Source organism: Netta rufina (genome assembly GCF_964035555.1).
Source record: "Netta rufina genome assembly, chromosome: 1".
NCBI classification, from domain to species: domain Eukaryota; kingdom Metazoa; phylum Chordata; class Aves; order Anseriformes; family Anatidae; genus Netta; species Netta rufina.
The window spans coordinates 77,619,850-77,645,112 of NC_140123.1; the positions used below are offsets into that span (position 1 = coordinate 77,619,850).

General features: G+C 41.8%; 1 protein-coding gene across 1 annotated transcript in view; it reads left to right on the forward strand.

The window, feature by feature from the left end:
• Nucleotides 1-11,798: 11,798 nt before the first annotated feature.
• The window catches only part of FRMPD4 (FERM and PDZ domain containing 4), a gene marked incomplete at both ends in the record, with an annotated part of 417,104 nt that continues 403,639 nt past the window's right edge, over nt 11,799-25,263 (forward strand). The window contains one exon of the mRNA XM_084305435.1: nt 11,799-11,896. Coding sequence (XP_084161561.1) covers nt 11,799-11,896 — 98 coding nt within the window. The remainder of the gene's footprint in view (nt 11,897-25,263) is intronic.

Sequence of the window (25,263 nt, forward strand, 5' to 3'; positions counted from 1 at the left end):
TGGCTAGTTATGGCCAAAATTGTCAGGGGTGAGTGTTCTGCTTATTGTTTTGATATATTTCTCTAATTCCTCAAACTGAAGTTCTGTTGTTTTTCTCATAAATAACACCCCTTTTTTATAAGCTCTAAGCTTTAGAGTGAAGCATGGCTCATTAGAGATGCTCAAAGATGGTGATCTTCACACTGTTTGGGATTTGAGGTAGTTGGTACATTAACTTTAAAGCTGATTCTTGTCCCCAGCCACTGCCCAACAGCAAAAGGTGTTACTTATTCAATTAATGCTTCTTCAAAATGCAGTATGTGCTTACAGTGGATCGATTTTGCACACTTCCTACAAGAGTAGATTACACGATTAGCTCAAGGTTATAAAATGAGTCAGTAATGGGTGCCGTGTTATCTGTTGGGATCTCAACCGAGTATTTAATCTACTAAGCTATCACAAGCAAGATTCTTGGCCTGAATGGTTGGCAGAGCTGCATTTGTAGGAAGATGACAGAAAAGGACACAGTCAACTTAAAGGAAACATCAGAATCTATCAGCTGAATCATTTCATTAAAAAAAAAAAAAAAAAAAAAAAAAACACAACAACAAACAAACTGGTAGCCTACCTCCTGCCAGCTACTTACTAAAAATATTCAACGTTGTTTATTAAAATGCAGTCGTGAAGTATTGCCTTCTGTTCTATGCCTCCACACTAATAAGCAAGATATTTAGTAAATCAATGGCTCCCAACCAACAAGAGCCAGCTAATGAATACGAAACCCCTTTTGCAGCACTATGAAAGATTATCCAAAACAGGGAATGCATCTAGAGAACAATAGAACATAGCTGTTTCTACCAGCATTTCATTTGCACGGGTGCAGTTGGCAATTAGTTAGAAATTGTTGATGTTTTATAAACCTATTTGTAGTGTGGCTTACTGAATATTGCATTATTAATTGCATTATTATTTTTTTTAAAGCATGTGACATAATTTTCTCTGTGCTTTAGAAAAAAAATCATTCTTCATAGCAAAACTAATGCCTTCTTCAGCAATGTCTTGGTAGACTAAGGGTACAAAGGAAAGTGCAAAACAATCATAATGAGAGTGTGAGACTGTTACAGTTGTCAATTCTTGTCCGTGTTTCCATTTGCTCTGTTTTATTATGTAAACTTTTGAACCTAAGGCCTAGCTTTATGATTTTCCTTTTTGCAGTACCTGGCAAAAGCAGGTTCCAGACCTTTAAGTTATAGGCTGCTTGGTGGAGCACAGCCCAGAAAGCAAGCAAAAGTCAGAAATTGTGTGTGTGAAGCCATGAGCTGGGCTAAATGATCCTTCTGGGTCCCTTCCAACATATATTCTATGATTCTGTCTTTTCTTTGGGTCATGACACTGGCCACTCTTGGAGGATACTGGTAGTCAAGCTGGAACTGGGCACCCTTGTCCAGCCAAGACAGTGTCAAGGAGTGAGAAGGTCTATGTGTTGGAAGAGTAGGAAGAGGACATGGTTAGGAGAAATGAATGCCCCCTGACTGATAAAAAAATTTAAAAATGTCACTTTCAGATGTGGATCATATGCGCACATATGCACTAATGCGTACATGTACAGAGTCAGTTGGTAAACATGTGGTCAGCAGCAACACATACCCTAGACCAAATTTTTCACCTATGGTATCAAGAAGACTGCAGTAACACTCTCTGACCAAGCCCCATGGTTTCCCAGGAGCTCCTGTCTAACTTGCAACTGAATCTTGCAAATAGAGGAAGAGTTAAGGCCTCAGCATCAGCTTGGACCTGAAGGGTTATAAAGCTTACAATATAACATAAGTGAAAAATTAAGGAAAAATCTACAGGTGTCAACTTTCTCTCAGTCTTCCCCTATGGACATTCTTTAATTCATTCAGAGAGAACAGGAGCTCCCTTCTTCACATTACTGACATGCAAACATGTCTGTCTGATCTCAATGTATTTCCTTCTCTCTGAACTAGAATTCCAGACTTCTTTCCTTAATTTCATACTGTAGATGTCATCCATTCACCTAATGTTTTTTTTTTTTTTTTTTTTTTTTTTTTTTTTTTTGGGGGGGGGGGGCAGTATTATCATCATAATTACTCATCCTTACTCTTTTATGGATTGTTATGGGCAGTGGCTTGATACAATGGCTGCATCTGAGTCAGTCAGTCACTGTGCTCCATTGCATTGCTTGGAGATGAGTTATGTTACAGTATGGTTTGTCTTTAGCATTAAATGGCAAGTCAGATAAATGGGTCAGATGTAGTGAGTGCTGGGCTACCAACTCACACAAATTTACACTGTAAGACCTAAAATGAGATGAGATGAAACCAAACCAACTCTCCATGTGCTGTGACCACTGATTACCTCATTGTTTTCTCACCATAACGCTGCTGTGTATGTTCCTGCTGCTTCTTCTCTACTTCCCATCTTTTTCCCCCCATCAGTAAGTTGTTTCTCTCTCTTGTACTTTGTAGAATTTAAAGAGTAGAGAAACTTGTGTTCCAATTTTTGCACAGTGCCAAACACACTGGGCCACTGGCCTGTAAGCTATTCCAATACAAATTACTGTAATAAGCCTCATTAACAGCACATTCCCATCAGGAGGCTACCAAAACACATCTGTAAAACTAGGGATGTGATTATGTTCCACTGAAGACAACACTACCAAGGTGTGAGCTGAGACTCCAGTATGTGCTTTTTAACCCGGTCATGGATTGTGACTTAGCTGTCTGAAACAGTTGATGTAAAACCTTGCATCAGCCCTGAGAGAGGGAGAGCCTGGACCATATGTAGTAATCAGAAAAATTACCATTTGACTACTATTGACATTTCCTTGGCACTTCGTCTCTGCAGTGTGATTGCCCACAATCATTTCTTGCATTTCTATTACATCTCATTCCAGTCAAGGATCTCAGCGTGTCTTACACATGGCACCAGATTCAGTGTGAAGCTGAGTGTCTTGGTGGCTCATTGATTAGCTGTCTACTTAATAACAGCTACCCTTTTAATAACATCTTGGCTTTCACATAAAGAGTCCAGTTTGACTTGGGAACAGGCTTCAGATTCATTCTTTTTATGTTGCTGACAGTAATAACTGTTGTTGTTATGTCTTGAAAATAGAGTTATTTAAATTTAAATCCTTATATTTAATGTACAGTGCAGGTTTGCAGCCCTCTTCACAGCGCGGGGTACCTGTTATTATTGGGTTTGACAGAGCTGAGCCAAAATGAAAAAGTTCACCTGATGCAGGATGCAAAGTAGCAGCAGGGCCTTTAGCACAGCAGTGGGTTAAATTGTTTTTGTCAGCTGTTATTGTTTCTAAATGACTTCCATTTTTAAGCAGTGTAGCTCTTATTGATTGTGCTGTTTCCAAGATGCAATGAGATCTTACAGTCCAATCAAACAGTGTTCCACAGCAATGTCTCTCTGAATTTCTGTGCACTCATTGTATGAGAACAAGCTGTGTTATTAGTTTTCTTTTTTCTTTTTTCTTTTTTTTTCTTTTTTTTTTTTTTTTTTACATTGCCAAAACATTTAGCAATCCTATCCAGGCTGGGGTTTCCTGTTGCTTGACCAGAGGACCAAAACATTGTGTGTGCAGAGGAGAGAGCAAACAGAAGAGCAAATAGTTTGTATGAAAGGGTCCCTTCTTCAACCCCAAGGGGTGGGTGGGCTGTGGATCAGGACAACTAGCACGTCTGTGTGGGTTTACTTTTTAAATTTAATACCTTTTATTATTGTATTATTTGTATAATATATCCAGAGTACAATATGGTTTAGGTACTTTTAATATCTATTCTGCTACAACAAAGTCAGATGCATATACGAGGAGACAAACAGTTTGGGAAATTGTGGGTTAAACAGCTGTGTCCTCCATCTTTTTATTAGCACTGTCAGATGCAATGTGTTTTAAGGTTTGTTCAACACTTTAGTACTAATTTGTCTGCCTTTCACACATGTGAACGTTACAAAAAAAAAAAAAAAAAAAAAAAGCTTTTTAATAAGTGTTCCTTACATACAGGGTTTTAAAAATCCCTTTCATAAGGAAAGGTTAAAAATCAATGTCATTAAAAGTACAACAATCATACAACTACTCTTTGAAAAAAAAAACTTATTAATTTCTCTTTTATTTTAGACTAAAAGGAATATAGAGCTTTTGATAGATTAATTAGAAGATGAAATGTGTTTATTACCTCCTTTTTTGCATCTCTTTATTTTCTGTTGATCAGACTGACTTGTTCTGCTCACCTCATCTTTGAGATCATTTCATCATGAACTGACGAACTGCTTGAAAGAACCTGTGATGCCTGATAAAACAGCTCTCTGAGAAAACTTTGTTTAGGCCTCCAGCTCCAAATACTTCTCTTTGGCTTGGAGGAGGAGAAGGCTTAGAGGAGAAAAGAGAGTTGTTTTCCACCTGCCAAATTCTACCCACCTTCCAGCAGCTGCACTCACGCAGCCACTGAGAAGAGGAAAAGATTACTCCAAATGAATAAGGTAGCCAAATCTGTCCTTAGTAAGGGTGCTATTATGAAAACAATAATTTTATTGTTTATAGATTACTCTCCTCTTCACTCACTTGGAGTCAGCCTTGTATGTGGCAGAATTATTGTCTCAGCAGCAAAATACATAATTGTGTGAAGAGCAGGTGCCTGATAAACTCTGGAACAACCACCTCATTCTGAAGAAAATGTCACATTTATGACTGGTGTACAAAGAGGTACATAAAATTAGGTGTGTTGATGGACATCACAGTGTAATCTCATCTGTTGATGTCTTGTTACCATTCAGCACAAGAAGGGGCTCTCTATTTTTCAAAGATAAGAAAAAAAAAAAGCCAATCTAATGAGGCAATGTCTTGCCAAGAGGCCACTGTTTTACAGAATAGGTATGGTTAGGTTTCCTAGAAATCTTTCAGACCCAAATTGTGTTGGTATCCTCTTGGTGGGAGGCACTGAGCTGACAGGAGGGCATGCAGTTATCCTCATTTCACTGACTTTGCAGGGGAGTCAGAGGCACACCACAGTGACCATGTGGTGACCATATGCCATGACTCTTTTGGCATAAAGGACAGGGAAAAGACAGGATTTCTCTGTGCAAATCTTCCTCTCTGCCAGCACAGCCATCTTACAGACTCAGTGCCCACGTGGGGGATAGACCTGACAGAGGGGAAGGGAAAAGCAACATCCCTGGAGCTGCAGGGGTCACCACTTTCACTGTCAGCCTGTGCTTACTGACAGGTGTTGTTTCAATGATGAAAGTCAACAGCATTTTCTCTTTCCTCTTCTCCAGCTAACAAGAGTCAAAGCTAGGGAAGGAATAAAAAGCAGTAATGAGACCTGATATAATTTCACCCACATAGACCTATGAAAGAAATAAAAGCTCAGCTTCATTACAGATGTATGTGAAAGTTGTGGGGAGCTGAAGTGCAGTTATGTTAATAATAAAAGCAACAATACTAACAATTACTCATTGATTCCTGGCTTGTTTGAATTCAGCTTCTCTTACCAGAAACAATGTGGAACTCAGAAAATATTTCAAGAAGGAGTATTTTTTGCTTTTATATAGAGGTATCTTTTGAAGTTGGAAGTAAAGTGATATAAATTACCAAAATTGGAAGTATGTTTCTGACAGAAAAGTAAAATCCAGCTCTGTCCATGGGATGCTGACTTGCTCACTTGCTATTGCTTGTCTTTGGACAATTTTAGATAATTTTCTGGACAATTCATTTTTTCTTTCCCTATGCCATTTTTCTTTCCAGCTCCCATCTATCCAGAGTGCAGTCTTTTGTGGCTATTGGCTACCTCTTACTGTTGTACAGTACTTATCTTGGGGGAATCTCAAGTCCAGCATTGCAATTCAAGCACTAAAAGAAATAAATTCATTAAGCCTTGACCAATTTTCTCCTTTTACTGACTGGGCTAAAAGGGTTAGAAATGTGATCCTGTGCACCGCAGGAGCTGCACTGAAGTCTTCTGGACAGGTATTAGAGTTTACCATTGCCCTGGTGACCCTTTTTTAGTAACTACACACGCTTGCAGTCAGTAGGTACCTGACCAAAAAGTGACATCCAGGGGAGCCTGCCAACCAGTGAGAATGGCACGGATCCCAGAGTCCCTCCTGCAGGAGGCACTGTGCCCCCAGGAATACCTGGCTACATGCACAGTGCCCTGCAGCTCTCATCCCCGTGAGACCACTGCCTGCCCGCTGCAGGTGGGCCCTGTGCTGGTGCCTCGGGGAACATCACACGCTGATGGTCCTGAGCTCTAGCATGCGCCATCTCACACGTATTTATCCATCCAATGTAAAAAGAACAAAAAGTTGTTGTAGCATCCCTCTCTTAAAAAGCCAGGAACAAAACAACTTCTTGTTTAAGTTTCTTACATCAATTAAAATGTATTTTTGAAGGCCATCTGTGAATGAAAAGCTCATTAAGTTTGTGGTGACCTTCGAGAGCCTGAACATCCTTTGAAAAGCCTTGCACTGCATGCAAACAACTTCTTTAGAAACATTTCTCATTTGACTTCTGTTCTAGAAAAGACAGTTTTAAAAACCAATTCGACTAATTACAAAGATATTTCATTTCATTCTTTATCTGTGAGAAAAGATAAGGTTTCTTTTTATATTTTTTTCTACCTTGTTACATACTATGAAAACTAGCAAAGTTATGCTGATGTACCTGATACATGACACCTTTTGTCTCCTTTTCTCGTTCACAATCTTTTTCTACCCACAAAAGATAATGGAAACATAGATGAGAAAGAAGATAGTGGATATTGTAATTTCAGTTTTGTTCTTCTGAAGACCGCATGCACAGGCACAAATATTATTTTTATTAAACATTATTTTTATTAAAATTAAAAAGAAATATCCAATGCATATAGATTGATTTATTATTTGCCATTCTTGTCTCCTTTCCCTAATGTTTGAATGTTTCCTAATATGTAAATTAGGAGGAATATGTAAATATCATGTAGAATTTAATATGCAGTCTTTATTTCCTTATGTGACTTTCTCTTTCTCAGGGGTCTCTGAGGTTGGAAAGGACATGATGTGAGACCACCAACTCATTTAGGCTGGTATTGCCTGTGGCTAATGGGTGATCTCTGTACGATAGCCCACTGCGTTACTTCCGTTGATACTGCTCCCTCACTTGTGCTCCAGCTTTGGTGAGAATGAAACCTCGCTTTGGCTTCTCTCTTTGTGCTTTTAGTGAATATAGAAGCAGGGGAAAAGGAATGTATGGCAGGTGTCCCTAAGTGCACAGCAAATTGTGTGCTCATGGTTTTCAGTCTGTCAGGTGATGGATCTGGTTGGGAAAGGGTAGGATCAGGCTACAGAAAGGGTAGGAATATTGCTTCCCCCAGGAATTCTCCTACCTGTGCTGCACAGGTTGTTTGCAATCAGCAGAGGCCCCTGAGTAGGAAAGTGTCTGAGCAACAGAGAGTCTGCTTCTAGCTGTTCTTCAAGGCTTTTTATTTTCCCAAGCTGTAGGAAGGGGAGAGCATACGAGAGTATGCTCAGGGCAGGTGAAGCATTTTAAAAGCCTTTGAGACAGAAGCTTCTCTCCCTTCCTTTCCTCTTTTCTTTCTTTCTTTCTTTCTTTCTTTCTTTCTTTCTTTCTTTCTTTCTTTCTTTCTTTCTTTCTTTCTTTCTTTCTTTCTTTCTTTCTTTCTTTCTTTCTTTCCTTCCTTCCTTCCTTCCTTCCTTCCTTCCTTCCTTCCTTCCTTCCTTCCTTCCTTCCTTCCTTCCTTCCTTCCTTCCTTCCTTCCTTCCTTCCATTTGTTTTTTAATGTTTCAAATATAAAAGGAATAATTAACTGGATTTTTTTTTTCTGATGTATTTTTGTAAAGGCTCACAATAATAGCCAAACTGTCTGGTTTGTATTTTTGCTTTTCCCTCCTTTCTTTATTTACCTTTCTTTTCTTTAACTGTCACCTGGGTTTAAGATAATGAGACTTGCATATAATTTTTTGATGAGTGGCTGTGAGCATGTGGCTCATCAGCACACATGGACAGACTGCATGACTCCGTTGTGCACCACACTCCTGCTTACAAATGCAGCTGCAGGAGAGATTTCCAAAGATCACTGATCAGGCAAAGAGGCAGGATTGTGAAGAATCACGGGAATACAGACCAACCCAGTTCCACAAAAGCCTGCATATCTTTGTAACTCTGTTTATATGAGCAGTCCCATGAGTTCACATGGAATTGCTCTTGGAAGCCAAATTAAGGATATGAACGTATCCCCCTGAGCTGTGCTTAGCTTTCCTTTGTTGCCATGACCATTTTATGAAAATACTACAACTCGGCCATATTCCTAAGCAAGGGGATATTTTCAGATGCCTAAGGTGAAATAAGGTAAATTTTGCTCCTTTCACTTGTGAATATCTTCCCCTAAACCATCTGAAAGAGATCACCTGCATTCCTGGACAGTGTCAGTGAGAGGGATGAAGCCACTTCTGCTTCCTTAGAGGCAGTGCAGGACCGTGGCTGTGTCTGAAGAAGGCAGGAACCGTCCCAGGAGGGGACCTATAAAGGCAAGGTACTCCCTGTGTCAGTATAAACTGGCTTTCTGGGATAGAGAACATTATTATACTTCTGGACTGACATTTACTTTTGTAGAATAAGTCTCAAAGGAGAGAGTACAATTCAGTCTGCTTCCCCACTGCTGCAGTCTTACCTGCAGTAAATTGCTCAAAGCCACAGAGCTCCTAGCAGTGAGTGGTGGGTCTCCCAGCAGTGGAGGGAGGTTTGAGTTTCTTCTTGGGTCTCCTAACACTGTAATACATGCAGGCAAGAGCAGATCTATTATCCAGACTCTGGGGTTGACTCACTAGTCAACTGCTAAATACTCTAAATACCAGTTCAGTGTGTGCTTTATGCAACAAAGTGCTCCTAAATCCCCACTGATGGCTGTTTTGGATACATGAAAAATGAAACAGCCAAGTAACAAGTCGGGGAGAATGTCTGAACTGGGAACAGGGAGGCTGCACGCTCAGGGCTCAGAGAGGCCATCTGCTCTCCCACTGACCACCTTGAAATTCATCTGTGCCCTAATGGGACAAGTGACATGTGCATCAGTGCCAGCCATGCCAGGCTTTCCAGACTAGAAATTAGCCATGAAGTAAAAAGCATTCAGAGTTTTCATTAAGTGAAACAAGCAATAGATGTGATATTGCCGGCAATAATTTCTAAGGACCTTGGGTGATGTTTCTCTTGCCCCTGGCACCTTCTGCTGCAGCGGTGACTGTGAGGAGCAGCCCTCAGGGGCAGGTGTAGAGCTGCACGGCATGTTGGGTGTCTTAAAAATAGGCTCCAATGTTTTATTCCCTTTCTGCTCCTGTTTGATACTATTTATGCTGAGGCAAATCTGGGAGTATAATATTGTTGTAAATAATTGAAGAGCCACAGTCCCTTAAAGTGTTTTCTGTAATGTGCTCACAACCATTTGGATTTTCAAAATGAAATTTGTCAAAACAGCTGCAGTGTCTTTATTTTAGTTGTGGGAGAAAGAGGGAACACCAAGCACAGTCCAGCTATAGAAGGAAATAGAAATGCCATCAGATTAAAATGATGCTGTCTGAGATCTTCTGCAATGCCAGAAGTACCTTCGGGTCTTAGCTCAGGGCAGGGGAAATAGAGGGAAGATGCAAATTTATATCTTGAGTTCACGTCTGTGTTTTGGGGCTCAGAATAAGAACTGATTCCATGGTACTCTGTGGCAGACCAGGAGCTGCTGTGTTACATGGCACTGTATTGACCCCAAATGTCTGCAGCACCCTGGTGCAGACCCTGCTGCCTCTTATCTTTGCCACCCATGCTGTGGTTGCATGAGCCAGCCTTGGCCGTGAGCCATGAACTCACAGTACCAAATGGTGGTACTCCCAAAAAATAGAAAGTCACTTTTTTAGTGGTTTTCTTATGTGTATACAAAGAGAGAGCCTGGAGGAGGCAGACACACAGAAGTGGGCCATTCCCAGTTGGGCCAGTCTTTGTAATCCCCTCCACAGTCTGAGAGCAGTGGGGAGCCCACCACACTGGGGTATTTACCCTGTGAAGGCATCAATGTGTGCTGGGTGCCTGAGAAGGCTGATGGTGCTTGCCAGCACAGACCACTTAGAAACAAAAGCAAAAGGCCTGGTCACCTTGCAGAAGTGGCAAACAGGGCACTGGTGAGCTCCCATTCCCAGACTCCAGCTCCCCAGACATCTCTGAGCCATGGCTGTGGCCAAAAGGTGGATGCCATCAGCATCCTCTCCCAGCAACTCTGCCTCCTTCCCACCTCTACTGCCCTTCTGTTTTTTCTACCTAGGACGCTGTGTAGACCTACCTCATTAGTCATAGAGCACGTGAATCAGTTTTGATGGTCCAAGCATGAGATGCTGTTGCAGCATCGCAGATTTGTCTAGCAGTGTTTTGCCTGTGCAATGGGACTGGCACACAAGGATCCTGCATGTTTTCCTCCTTCAGCCAAGAGCTGAGAGTCCTTCACACCACGGAGTGGCCTTCAGTCCCAGGAGGTACTGAGCCTGCTGCAAAGTTTTAAGAGCTTCCTCTGACAAGAAGTCATTTTTGTGTGCAAAATGTTGCCTGCATTTTCCACCAAAGAAAATCTCTAGCCTCTTTAAATTCAGATTGTGCTATAGGAGAGGTGTGAAATATAATAAGCAGATGAAAGAAGCCAAACCAATGTAGGGATAGACTGTTCAGGGGACTTAAATTCTAACTATAAATTATTTAAAGCCCTGCATTTGAATTTACAATATCCCTTTAAATGATTCAGTGTCATCCATAATTGGAGGTAAGAACTGCAAAGACATTCAGCCCTGTTCCTGTGTGCTCAGTGCCTCGCTTTCTTTCCATTTTTATTTTTATTTTTGGTTATTGTTATCTAAGTATCTGACAGCTTTCTCTTCCTCTCTGATTGTGCTACCTTTAAAGTCCCCTTTAGGTGGACATCCAACACCTGGAACGTGAGTCTGCCGTACGCTCCTGCAAGCAAAAACCTCTCCTTGTTTCTACAAGCATTATATTGTTAGCCTCTGCCAGACAGAGATATATCAGGAAATGGGTACGCTTTATTTACCATGTTGTGTAAGACTGCCCTGCTAGCATCCTCATCCAACACAGAGCAGAAGGCTGCTGCTGCTTTCTGCATTTTTCACTTGTGAGGGGAATGAGGATACACACACAGCCACACGCACTGTGCCATCTTCCCCATCCCTGTAGTAAATTGGCCTGGCTCAGAAAAGGAGGCTTTTTTTCCTTATCGAGTGTGAGTGTTAGGCTCAGGATCCAAGGCTCCACTTATTGCTGTGGAGAGGTTTTCAGAGTGCTACAGAAAGTGCTAAATCCTACATTTCTCCTGGGTGGTTGGAGGCTCCCTCCAGCCGTGTGGGTTTTGAAACTGTTTTAATATATTTTAAGTGCTTCGACACTCTTCCTTATATGTGATGGGCAATCTCTAAGCCTGGATGTTGGACAAAATGTCAATAAAAAGCGGTGCTTCTGCTGAAAAGAAAACCTCCTGCGGCTTCCCATAGGGCCATCGTGTTTGTAAATCACTCAGGGCACATGACCTCTTAGACGTATCTTGTTTCTGACTCGCGAAACGATGAAAGGTGATTGGGCTCCAAGCACCCGCTGCTACTCTCCCCCCTTTCTCACATGCGCTGTCCCTTCCCAGAGCTGCTCCAAGCCCAGCTTGCTCCATCCTTGCCCAGCCGAAGGGCACAGAGAGGCTTCATGAGCTCCTTGCTCCTGGGAAGGGCAGGGTCGGTGATTTACTCCTGCCCCCATGATGGAGAGGGATTTTGGTGGTGGGAGAAAGCAAACCCTTTGCATTCCCTGGGACATCAGCATTGTCGCAGATGAAGGGGAAGAGGAGCACTTTTGTCAGTGAGTAATGATGATTAATTTGGTAGCCGCCCTCTGTCTGTGCAGTAGATTCGTGGTATGAGCAAGCTGTAGGTCTGCTCCTTGTGTCCCTCTGGGGCCACTGGCCCCAGCAGAGGGTCACAGGGGACAGCCACAGCATCACGTGAAGTGGTGCAGAGGAGGTTTTCAAGAGCAATTGGGTGAAGAAAATCAAGCTAGATACAGTTCTTGAAAGAGCGGGCAGAGAAGACGACTCCAGGCTAACTCATGTTCTAGTACACATCTAATTTTTTACAGGGCTGTAGGAAAGTCTTTCTTCTCGGAAAGGGCCAAAAGTCCCCTCCAGCATGACAAACTACAAAGTACTTGTTTCCACCTAGGTGCTGTAACTTTTGAAGCTGCAGACCAGAACATCCATCTGCTAAAAGTGCAGTAAGGAGAATGGATTTGGAGGGGTGAGGGAAGGTTGGCACAAAGCAAAAGGCGCTGACAGCATTTTAGACTAATGTAGTGACAAAGTCAAATTTTGTCTCTGTTTTAATTTTTGATAAGATGAGCAATCCTGGCTGAATTTCAATACTAATTGGGGGTGTCTCTTTTGATCATCGTACACACACCAGACCCCAGCAAAATCTTTAGAACTGCCTAATGATACACAAGCATATTCAGATGTCCTTTGCAATCAATAATACAGGTACATTAACGATCAGATGTTTTAAGTGGAAAGGACAGTTTTCAGATACAGCAACTGTCAGGTGAAACCCTGTTATTTCACTGCACTTACTGACCTCCAATTTCCTTTGACCTGATCAAGCTTCCCTTATCTCTGCTGGGAACTGAGGTGGGGGGCAAAACTAGGCTGTTCTTTATTCCCCTGACCTTTGTGGATTAAAAGGCATTTTATGGGGAGCAATTTCTGTGTTTGGGGTGGGAAGGGGAAAGTGTTCTGCATGTTTCTGGAGGGCGGTATGCTGGTTAATGTGTTTCTGTATAGTCAGCCAAACTCTTGGTCTTTCAGCTGTGAGTTTTTGTGTTAACTGCACAACAATTTTACTGTTTCTTTTGTGCTGGTACTCAAGGGAATGGGGAGAATTGAAAAATTTTCTGTTATCCAGGGTATTCCTCTGAGTCAAGATCATGTACTCAGGCTTGGCAGATGCACTTGGACGTGTGCCCCTGCCTCTTTGCTTGTAAGGCATCCTATGCTTTCCTGGTTTGGGAAATCACACAGAGTGTGTCTTTTTCCACCAGGGGTAGCAGAGACCATCCCAGGAACTGTAAACTGCTGTAAACCCCAGCGGTTTGCTGAGGGCCCCCCATAACCAGGTACCCCAGGCATTGCAAGGGCACAGATCACAACCTTCTTTCCTAGATGCAGCCCAGTAGGGCAGAGATATATGTCAGGATAGGTCCCAGTTCAGATCTGGGATAATTTACCCTGTTGACAAACCCCTCTGGTGAGGCTGGTGGGTGTGGGTGGTTTGAGGGCTGCCCCACAGGCAGACCCCAGACCCAGTGTCACTCTTTGCTGGTGGCCATTTCACAAAGTGTAAAAGAAGCTGCATTTAGGAAGAAGGAAATTAATTTTGCTGCCATAAAGACTGTTTTCTTTATTTTAAAAATTTACCATAGGAAGGAATGGGAAAAGGAATGAGAGAGCGGAAACAATGGCTGCTTCTCACAAGCGTAATTACACTTCTCCTGCCACTATTAAGAGCAAAATGTGAACCTTTAAAAGATGTTAATTAGATAAAGAAAGGCATCAGATGACAGAAACATGGATTTTCTCTGACAGTGAACAGTGTCCCCTTCTTATCACAATAGTCTCTGTTTAGATGGTTGTTATCAGTTTAATCACAGCTAGAATAAATCTTGAAGTATGCATTTGTACTTGCACATATGGCATGCTTCCAGCCTCCCTCCATAACACAACATACAAGTCCATTCAAATGGTAACTAATGGCTGAAAATAGTAAGCCCTAATGAGAAAGCTAATAAGCTATTGGTACAAATACAATTTTCTTTTGCAATCATGTGGATACCCTACCAGAGGAGATCAACTCCACTGTGTTTTGAAGCTCAGTGAATGACAGGCAGGGAGGTGAAGGCACAGAGGATGCAGTAGGCTCTTTCCATGAACATTCATGTCACATGTTAAAATGCCATCAAATAAGTTGTTTTTGACTCCTGTTTTGCAGTGCCTACACTTTTCAGGACAAGTCTTATTAAGGTGCTGAAGTGACTTCAATGTTCCACATTATTTGGTTTGTTTTTTAAGCTGAAAATTAATGTTTTAAATGAATTGATCTAACACTTGTTGAGGTCACTGTTGGTATGATGAACTCTGGCAGTGATATGGAACCTGGCTTGTTTTTCCCTTTCACTTATAGGGTAAGTATTATTCATTGCATATGTGTATAAAAACATAGGAGCTGACTGACCATCACATTAGGATTTATATCTGATTTGCTAGCTGCCCACAAATTGTTTGGCTCAGGAACCAAGTTGCCTGCTCCATTTACAGCGAAGCTTCCAGCAGATGTTTTTGATGGATTTCAGGGTGGTGGTGGAGCAGCTCAGTGAGCAGCGGAGCCAGTCTTACGCTTTGATTCCCTGCAGATTTGTGTCCTGAGGTTGAGCCACCATGCGGACACTGGTTCAGCTTGCATGGCAGTCCTTTCTCTGCTTCATTTCCTCTTTCCATGAATCATACTCAAACTGAACACACTTGATTCTCCTGATGCTCTGTCAAACCTCCTTGAAATTGGTCAGAAAAAATTGGTCAGTCCAAAAGCTCTTAGTAAGGAATGACAAGTAGACGTATAGATAGCCACAGTAGACAAACCTCATTAGAAAACCACAGCAGATATGTACAGATACCTCTAAAAAGTTACTTTCAGTTTATACATTTTATGTTGGCCTTAGAAATTGTTTCTTACATTGAATTACATTTAGTTGCGAGTTGCACTTACTAACAAGAAGCTTCTAGAGCTCATTTGACCATTTCCTATTCCACTTTGGACAGATGATAAAAAATGCCTAAAGAAACACTTTTACTCAGGCAGATAATGATAGGACAAGGGAAAATGGTTTTTAATTAAAAGAGGGGAGATTTAGATTAGATGTTAGGAGGAAATTCTTCACTCAGAGGGTGGTGAGGCCCTGGAACAGATTGCCCAGAGAAGCTGTGGATGCCCCATCCCTGGAGGTGCTCAAGGCTAGGTTAATTGGGCCTTGGGCAACCTGGTCTGGTGGGAGGTGTCCCTGCCCATGGCAGGGGGTTGGAACTGAATGGTCTTTGAGGTCCCTTCCAACCCAAACCATTCTGTGATTCAATGTTTCAGCTTGGGAGGCTTTGTCATAATACAAAGGGACTTGTGATCTGTGCCACAGGATGAGCACTATTTCATGTGGGGAGGTAGGGCACACATTCCTAACCCCCTGGTACCCGTCCCTCACGTGCCAGCAGTAATGAACCATGAGCAGCTGGCTTGGAGCAGCGCTACCTGTGTGATTGTGCAGGGTGATAGGGGTGCAGGTGCCCAGGGCTGGTGAGCAACAGGGGTAGGGAGAGCAGGACAGGAGAGAAGGGGCTTGTGGCCCCACAAGGTGCTGGTCCTGTGGTGGCAGAAAGGGTGCCTGAGGCTGTGTGAGGGCTGTGGGCAGCTTGAGGGTCACGGGGCAATGAGAGAGATTTGGGCTGACCTGTGCCGGTGCCTGGAGGGAAGAGAGCTGAGAGGCAGCACTGTGTATTTAATGTTTTGATGTGCCGTATGCCGCTCTGCAACTTCTGCTCTTCCACAGCTGAAGGTCACCTTCGATGCTGGCTTGCTTTATATTTGGTTCAATACAGGAATTGTCTCATCTTTCCGTAGAGCATCGGTGGTTACATTAATCAGCTGGGGTTTTGTCTGAGAGGTTGCACTTTGCTGCAAGCCCCAGCTTGTTCCGCAGAGATATTGAGCCTTGCTTGGATGCTGCAGGAATGAGGGCTACTCAGAAATTTGTGGCATTTGGGTTCTGGTACTGCAGATGTACTGTGTTGATGCCCACTTCAGACACATGCAGTGATCCCTGCATTATTATTATTATTATTATTATTATTATTATTATTATTATTATTATTATTATTATTATTATTATTATTATTATTATTTTAATGAAGAAAAGAGTGCTTGCAAGTTTGTGCAAGGCAGGCATGGTGCTGTGGGAAGATGACAGTAACATGGCCTGCCAGCCCTTCCTATGGCCACGTAGGTTGTGATGGTTTTTAAGACTAAGATGAAACACAGAAGGAGCACCAGCTTTATGGCTGGAAACTCTTTTTGTTTAAAATCTGTTTAATGGCAAAGATATCTGTACACACATTGTGGTACTAATGACTTTTTTTTTTTTTTTTGACAAAGTTTGATATTATAGCGTTTCAGAAAGTAAGTGCTGAAGATGTCTCCTGGTGGCTTCTGTCACAAATGTGCAAGAGATTACTTTACTCTTTTAGTAGGAGAAAAAAAAAAAAAGAAAAAAAAAAAGTCTAATTAATTTTACCTGTCAGCAAGCCAACTGTTACTTCAGAATCCACTGAGAAGACTTTGATTAACTAAAAATTGTCCTTTTATTAGGCAAATTAAAGCCATTCAGGCAGCACATGAGACATTTGTAAAGCCACTATTAGAAGCAACTTATTGAATGATTTTACAATAAGAAGTCGATTTCACAGGAAGAGGAAACCATTTTAGTTTCAGAGAGTTTGGACATTGTCAGAGGATTGGCATCACAAAGTAGAGTGAAGCTAAATGGCTGCATTGCTCAGGATATTCCTATTTACTTGTTAACTCTGTGGAAAATCTGCTTCTTGTACATTAGCACTCAGGAATGTTAAAATATGAGTTAAGGATAAATAAGCTGAACTGCACTTAGTCACTGTGCCAAAACTCTCCATAAGAGTTGACCTTAACTCAATTAAGCAGAAATTATTTTCAAAGTGATATAAACTAAGTGGTGTGGTAGAGGCAGCAAGCTCTTAGATCACAAATTATTATGTATGAGGGACCTGCACTAATTGTCAATGATTCTTAATATACAGCAACTGTGAAATCATTCAAGCTACAGCACTGCTAGGGCAGAGAGCACACAATGATATTTATGCAGGAGCTGGCATGCAATAAAGTCTTACCTTAATATTTGGCATCTGAGCACTGAATCACTCTAAGACCTTTTCAGTTCTATATGAGAGCACCTACACGAGAATCTAACAAAGTTTACCTGCACCTCCTTAAAAGTGGAATGGGATTAACTCTGCTGCCTGCTGCCTGTGAATGAGCTGCAGAAAATAAGGATTCTGAAAGCAGGCAAGGGAGAGCCAAAACCTGTTACACTGATTGTTGTGATGAGGGGGACTGGAGGCTCCCTTGGAAGAGAATGGCAGATGTGTCCAAGCAGGGAGTGCCCTCAGGATGGAGAAGTGGCTCCAGGAAATGCCTTTGCTGTGGAGTTTGTGGGTGTGAGGGAGCTGGGGGCTGCCAGCACCGGTGTAAGCTGGCAGCTTCTAGCACCAGTCGGGGTGCAAATCCCAAACACCACTGGTCTCCAGACATTGCCTTTCCACATCTCACTGCAGTGGAAGGTGCCACAATGCCCAGCTCCAGCTCTCATCTGGCAATGCAGCTTTAGGCTGGGTATTAATTTTCTGTGACTAATGCAAAGGGACTTGAAAACTTGTCTGAATCTCCCACTGACTCCTTGGCACAGATCCCACTTTCCCTGTTTCATTTGGCATTTCTGTGCTCGCTGCTAATGAGCATTCACAGAACAACAATGCAGAGGAAATTTGGGGAAGAATAAAGGTAAATTTATTAAGGCTAGCAAGTGTTGTGAAAGCTGATGTGTGCTGTGTCTATAATTTTGCCAATAAAACCATGACAGAAATAGCATTTTAGGGTTTGCATTCAACTTATGCATCTGCATTTCTCCTCTGTTGCTTTGCAATCAGGCTTACAGCCACTCCAGCAACCATCAGTGACAGCGATTGCTTTCTGACCTTTTAAAGCTTACTTTCGGAGTAAAGATTTTTATCCAATATTACCAGTAATTGCTGACTGAGTTTAATACAATCCTCCCAATGCACTGCAACTGCAGGGTTTGTGATTTCCGTGACTTAACAGATCAAGTGTCTCGGCTGTAGGAGAGACAAACTACTGTAACAGGATCTTTGCCATTTGGCGAATTTCAAATTTCCTAACAAGATGCTCCACATCTCTTATACATCTCCACTTCCCCAGTCTTGCAGATGACATTACCCGCTGCGTTAGTTTAGCTATGTGACAGGTGTAGACAAACTTCCAGGGTTTTTCAAAGTTTTGTGATAATGAGAATCTAATTTAATTTTGTCTCCAACCAATCCAGGGGAACAGAGAGCAAAAAGAGCTACATGAATCCCTTGTTTCAGCCCTCCACCTCATGTAATGTCCTGGCAGCTTTGTACTGCATGTGGCCCAACAGGTGCTCCATGTGATGGGGGACAGGGCACCTGTAAAAGCCATGGCACATTGATCTCCTTCAAGGCTCCTGAACCACATACTTAAATACTTCCCAGAGCCCAGCTGGGAGCTTCTGCCTTCTCTGTCACCCCTTCTTCTGAACAGCCAGCCTAGCTCGAAGTTAACATCTCAGCATCATCTCAGGAACCTTGTGCTGATAAAAGTCACCTGCTCATCAGCTGCTGTCTCAGACTTGTGTGGGTTGCATGGTTTGTCTTTGTTATTGGCAAAAAGCACAAATGCTGTTGTGCACGGCTTGGTCATTCATGTGCCCAGCTTCAGTCAGGTGTGGCATGTTAGGCTGGACTTGTCACACTTGTGTGTTCCAGACAAAGTCTGTAAGGTGCAAAATAAAAGCAGAATCAGGACATTAGCTCTGTGCAAACCAAGCAATTCAGAACACTATTTTGGAAAGGGCACTGTGTAGAGAGACTGAGTTGAGATGCTGAGCTGTGTCTTGTATTTCCTGCTTTTTATTACATGAGACGCTAACATTAATATTGTACTAATAAACAATTTGCTTATCAACAACAGAAGATGCCACAGCAATAACATGTGTTCACATGTACCCCTGCACCTTTTCCCCAGCCCAGCCAGCTCTTTTTTGGGGGGACAGAAAAATCTGGTAAAATAGTAAAGTAAAATAAATAATAAGGTAAAATAGTAAATAGCACTCATTGTGATGAAAGCAGCTCTGATCCCTCATCCTGCTCTTTCTTTTGGATAAAGATATCTGTGCTTGTCTCATGGTGGACAGCACTTTGTTTCCCACCTGAAGTAATTAGCACACCAAACCTGTGCCAGCGTTACCACTTGTAGGAGTCCTGTGAGCATGGGCTTTCTCACCTGCTTAGTCCCAGGTCGTGGTTGATGGGACACCTGAACCTTTGCCAAAGACATCGGTGGTTTATGGAGCAAGAACTTGTGTGCTGGGCTCTGGGTGAGACTCCTGAGCTGATTCACAGGTTCACTAGTAGTAACAGCTCATCCTCGCTGTAATTCCTGTTCTTGGCATCAGGGGAACGGCTCTTTATTAATAACTTGAAAGAGAAAGTCTTTATAGCCCATTCCTTACTGGTTCACTGAACTAACTGGTTCCCAAAAATGATATTAATGCCCCTACAGTGCACTTTCCTCATCAAATAGAGAACCAAATATTTTTCCACACCTCCACTTGATAGAGGTCTGTATAAACAAGGCGGGAATTCTCATCTCTTAAAATTTCAGAAGAAACACAAGAAACTTCTGTCATTTTCCGAAACACTGAAATTGGGCCCTGACCATTAGATATAACAATTATTATACTTTTATTGAACAGTCCTGGCATCTATCCTTTCCATGTATTGTCTAAAAGAGCATTAAGTAGATGCATGGGAGTTATGAAACTAGTCAGCTAACATTCGAAGCAAACATTTTAGCAGCACGCCCCCGCAGTTTTCAGTGGCTGAACTTTTGTTTCAGCTGTGATGTTATACAATCCTATTTCCATGGCAAACTTACAGATACACACTTGTCAAAATTCATGGTTTATTTAGCAAAACTGTCGAGGCACATATGTGCCATATGCATTCTCCCATTCTTTACAGATATGCTTTTTAAAACAGCAATTTCCTGCTGCAATTAAGTCTGTTGCTCGGACTTCAATAGATGTATTTGGCATTGAAAGGGAATCTGGCTCAGATCCCTCTAACTAAAATGAGCACTGGTCAAAAAACCCACATGTTCTACTGCTCCATCTCCCGCCTATTACAGCTTTTTTAACACCCCCTGCTTTATATGGTGTTACTTTTTCCCACCCTGTTATTTATCCTATATTCAGAAGGGATTTTTTTCCCTAAAGGAAACTCTACAGGCACCTACTTCTTGTGCACACCTTAATATCAGATATTTTGAGCACAGTTCACCCATCAAAAATCTCTGCCTCTTAACTATCATGACATTTCTTTCATACAATCCGGAATAAACACATGGGCACTCTATGGACCAGTAAAGGAGATATGGACTGCTTCCAGCACAGAGGTTTGGCAGGCAGGCAGTGGGAGATGGGATTTTGGGATTCTTTGTCCTACACTTCAGACAGAGGTTTTGTTTCCCTGCTAGGCCTGGAATGATGAAAAACAGCAACAGGCAATGGAAATAGGATGCTCAGACTTCGGACTCCAGCTCAAAACTTCATGGAGCACTAATTTTATTTATTTATTTTTGTCAGAAACTATTTATAGGAAACTATATATACACATGCGTATATACATACATATATTTATTTGGAAATGCTTTCAGAGTGGAGAAAAATTGCCCTCCTGCCTTTGTGCACCAAGCCGTGTCTTAAAGTTAAGCCAGCTCACAGCATGGTCACAGCACATCAGAAACGGAATTACCATGCCCGGGGAACAGAAGCAAAATGCCTTCCCCATCCTTGCTTGTGGTGTGGGAAGGCAGAACTTGTTTATGCCATGGTGGCAAAGCCATTTGAGTTGGGAGAGCCAGGAGAGAGAGCAGTAACATAGGGAGGGGACTGCACTTTGCTATACAGAAGGGATCCCTGGGGTGAGAGCAGAGGTGGGACAGGACAGCTGGGAGCTTGCAGGGGAAGCCATAGGTGCTTTGATTTTTTTCCCCACTAAATCTCCATAAAACAGCCTTCCCTTTCCCTCTTCTAGCTTCCTTTGTCTTTAGCAGCAAACTGCCTGTCTTCACAAGAAGTCCATCTCTCTGTACAACAAGCCCTGCTCAGATCTTCATCTCCCCAATTTTGCCTTGTGAGGGGCACCCGGGAGGGTGTGGGGGAAGAAGAGGGGCTTAGACTTAGAAGAGGGAAACTTAGACTTAGAAAGGAAACTTAGATGAAGACTTAGACTTTTTTTTCCCTTCCCTTCCCTTCCCTTCCCTTCCCTTCCCTTCCCTTCCCTTCCCTTCCCTTCCCTTCCCTTCCCTTCCCTTCCCTTCCCTTCCCTTCCCTTCCCTTCCCTTCCCTTCCCTTCCCTTCCCTTCCCTTCCCTTCCCTTCCCTTCCCTTCCCTTCCCTTCCCTTCCCTTCCCTTCCCTTCCCTTCCCTTCCCTTCCCTTCCCTTCCCTTCCCTTCCCTTCCCTTCCCTTCCCTTCCCTTCCCTTCCCTTCCCTTCCCTTCCCTTCCCTTCCCTTCCCTTCCCTTCCCTTCCCCTTCCCCCTCCTCCTCCTCCTCCTCTTCCTTTTCCTTTTCCTTTTCCCTTTATTATTTTTCTTTTTTTTTTCTTTAAGAAAAATATAATTATTAGCTAGCTGGGGTGAGAGTGTGTGCAGAAAGCTGTGGTAGGAGAGAAGCCCCAGGGTGAGTGGTGCTAAGGCAGCCCACAAAGTGATGTGAGCTGGAGAGCAGGTGGTACACAGAGGAACCCGCATGGTGGGGTCATGTGGCTGTGGGTCTCTGCAGGGCATCACCGTAGCACCTCTGAATCTTCTCATGAAGACAGAGACAAAGTGGTAAAACTGCTCAGTAACTTCCCCTACTCATTCCCTGTGACAGTCACTCACCAGACATGCCCTGACCATGAAGCCCAGATTGTGGAGGGAGGGAAGAGCTTGGCAAATGTCAAAAATGCACTGAAAATCAGTCTTACAGTGCATCCATCTCTTTTGGCTTGCACTCTCACAGACACTTACACTCGTACTTTTCTTTGCATGACAACATTTGAAACCCTAGTGGATCCGTCCATATTATTCAATGTAAACACCTCTACACATGTTGAATCAATGAGTGACTTCAGGGTCCTCCTGACCACCAGCTCAGAGTACTGGGGTTTAGACTTCCCGCCTAAGAAGTGAGAGAGTAGATGCTTAATTTGCTGGACTAATATACAGGAAAAGGAAGACTGAATCTGAATTAGACAGTTTGCAGCTTTTTTCTGCACCACAGGTAATAATCAAGACAGGACTTACTTTAAAGTAGTCTGCTTTCAGGTCAGTAGTTCTCACTGCAGCGTCTTCAAACCTTCCATATGTTGCTAGTAGCAATGTACATTGCGGTCTTCAAGAAGCTGTAGTTTTGCATCCTTTCAGGTTTTAGACAGAGTCTAAACAGTGGTTTTATTTTTTGTTGTTGTTTTGTTTTGTTTTTTTCTTTTTTCTTTTTTTTTCTTATTTTGTTTTTTTTTCCCACTTTATTTATTCTGCTTTGGTTTTGGAGAGAGGGAAAAGAATGAAAGAAAGAAAGTCAGTGTTAGTAAGATGCTTAAAAATTAAAGAAACATGCAGTTCTGAGGGCTGCCTGTGACAGAAAGGCTTACAAGATGGGCAAGTTACAGCACTTCAGTAATTTAGCTGTTCCGTGAGACTGTTAAATAACTGAATCCCTCAGTTGAAATTACACTGTCCCTACTCATCTGTACCACAGTACATGGCAAATGTAGGTGTTGTGGTAGCGGGTAGATGAAGTTTTATCTTTGACACAGCTGGAGCTTGATCCGCTCACTAGTAATACATACTGGAAGATAAGCAGAAGCTAAGTTGGATAGAAATCAGAAATACCTGCCAAGTAAAGTTGCTTAGTTGGTCCCAGAATAAATCAAAGAGCCTTCTGAGATAGCTGTCAGAGGTTCAAAATTAGATATATCCTTTCAGTAAAATGAACATAGATCATTTCGTAGATTTTCCCTTGCTTTAGAAAGTACGATAGCACACTGAAGACATGGTAACAATAGCCTCATTCTCCCATCACCACTCTCTGGGGGAACATTTATATTTCCATTTCACCTGTGCCAGCACCCTCACACTTCACTTGTTTCTAGAAGTATTACCTACAGAACCATATAGTTCAAACAAGGTTTCATCTCTCTGGCTAGTTTCTTTGCTTTGCTTACCTAGTTTATATGTCCAGAAGCTTAAAGATCCATTAACACCTACAAGAATTAGGCAGAGCTTGCTTGAATTATTCATCCAAAATACTGTCTAATTTCTTCCTGAATTGATTTAATTTATTCCTCCCCTTTCTAAATTTAGAAAAAAGTGCATGTATTCTACAACCACTATTATTAAGTAGCTCAAGCTATTCCTTCAGTCTGTAATTACTTAAATACAAGATTTTTCACATGTGAAGTAGTAGTAGGTAACATGTATTGGCCTGAATCATCATTGCTCCCCTCTACACACAGGTCAAATGGCTACAAGTAGCAATAATGACCTTATTCCTATTTTTTTTTTTTTCTGGCGTGCTCCCAGTTTGTGGGCAATTTGTTCATCCATTTTTTTCAAATACAGTACTTTCTTCTAATGTCAAAATTTTAAATAACAGAATTGTCTCCTCTGTCTCTTCTTATTTTTTCTTGCATGTAGCCTGCTATGCAATTATTTCATTAATAAAAACCTCTTTCCAGATAATGCGTTGTTCCCCCTCACCTAAAAATGGATTGGAATTTCCTTTGTTCCCGTCACATGGAGAATAACTGGAAATATATGCATAAATTTTACCACAGAAATTTGTATGTAGGCAAGTTTAAGATAAGATAAGATAGGATAGGATAGGATAGGATAGGATAGGATAGGATAGGATAGGATAGGATAGGATAGGATAGGATAGAATAGTTCAGTTGGAAAGGACCTACAAAGATCATCTACTCCAACCACCTGACCTCTTCAAGGCTAACCACAAGTTAAAGCATGAGGGCATTGTCCAACTGTGTGTTAACAAGGCTGGCATGGGGCATCAAGCACCTCTCTAGGAAGCCTGTTGTGGAGTATGACCACCCTCAAAGAGGTCGTTGATGTCCCATGCCTGTCAATGTTAAAGAGGCATTTGGGCTTTTCATGTCAAAGTTATGGTGAGTGTCAAACCTCCGTTACTGCAGGGATTGGCCATATTTTCAGTCTGTGCCAAATGATTCCTCATACCCTACAGGTCATCAACACACCAATAATCACCTCAAGTCCAGGACAGAGAACCATGGCACAAAAACAGTAATGGAAGAAGTCTGAAATTGGAAGACAGATCTGTTGCATGAATAAATACATACTAAATAATAACTGAATACATGCTGAAGTAAAAGCAATGAGCCTGACCAAGAAATACTTACCTCAGTGGTTTTCTTCCTTTTTTTTGGTCTTCTTTTCTCAAACAGACATTTATGTGAGTTAGGACACAAGTAGATAGGTGATACAATTAAGAAATGATGAAAATATATTTTAGTGTTTATGAAACCATGTAAGTAAAAGCACCAGGATGTTGAATCAAGTACAAATAGAATTAATAGTTACTAACAGACGTGGTATTTTTAATCCAGTACTAAAAAGTTATAGTTAACATCACTTATAATAGGTCAAAATATCTATTGGTATATAAGCAGCAGGTTATAAGTATGTAAGCATCAGTGAATCTTGTACAGTAGTGCTGAATATGTAAATACATACACTGATCAGTTTAACATTATCATACCCCCATGCACTTGCACACAACTTGCTTAAGATGTATGAGAGTTTATTACATGAATTTAGCAGAAATATTTGTTAGATAATCTTTTTTTTTTTTTTTTTTTTTTTTTGAGTGCTTGAGGTTTTTTTGCCCTACAGCTAGAAAATCCATTTTCCCAAAAAGTTTTGGATAAATGGGTTTCCTCAGACAGCTATGGATACAAAAAACAGTGAAGTGCCTCTCAGGATTTTTTCATATTCTTCTCAGTAAGAAAGTCAGAGAAAAAAGTTAAAAAACCCCACAAAAGTGGCATAAGCAGAAATAGATTTCACAGTCATTCCACTGGAACGTGGTATCATCCCAGTGGAAGTCATTAGGCTGTTTTTCTCCATATATAATGAAGGACTACTGTGACTCATTCCTGAATTGTAAATGAATTCTAGAAACCTTTCAGAGCCACGGTCAGGGACATCA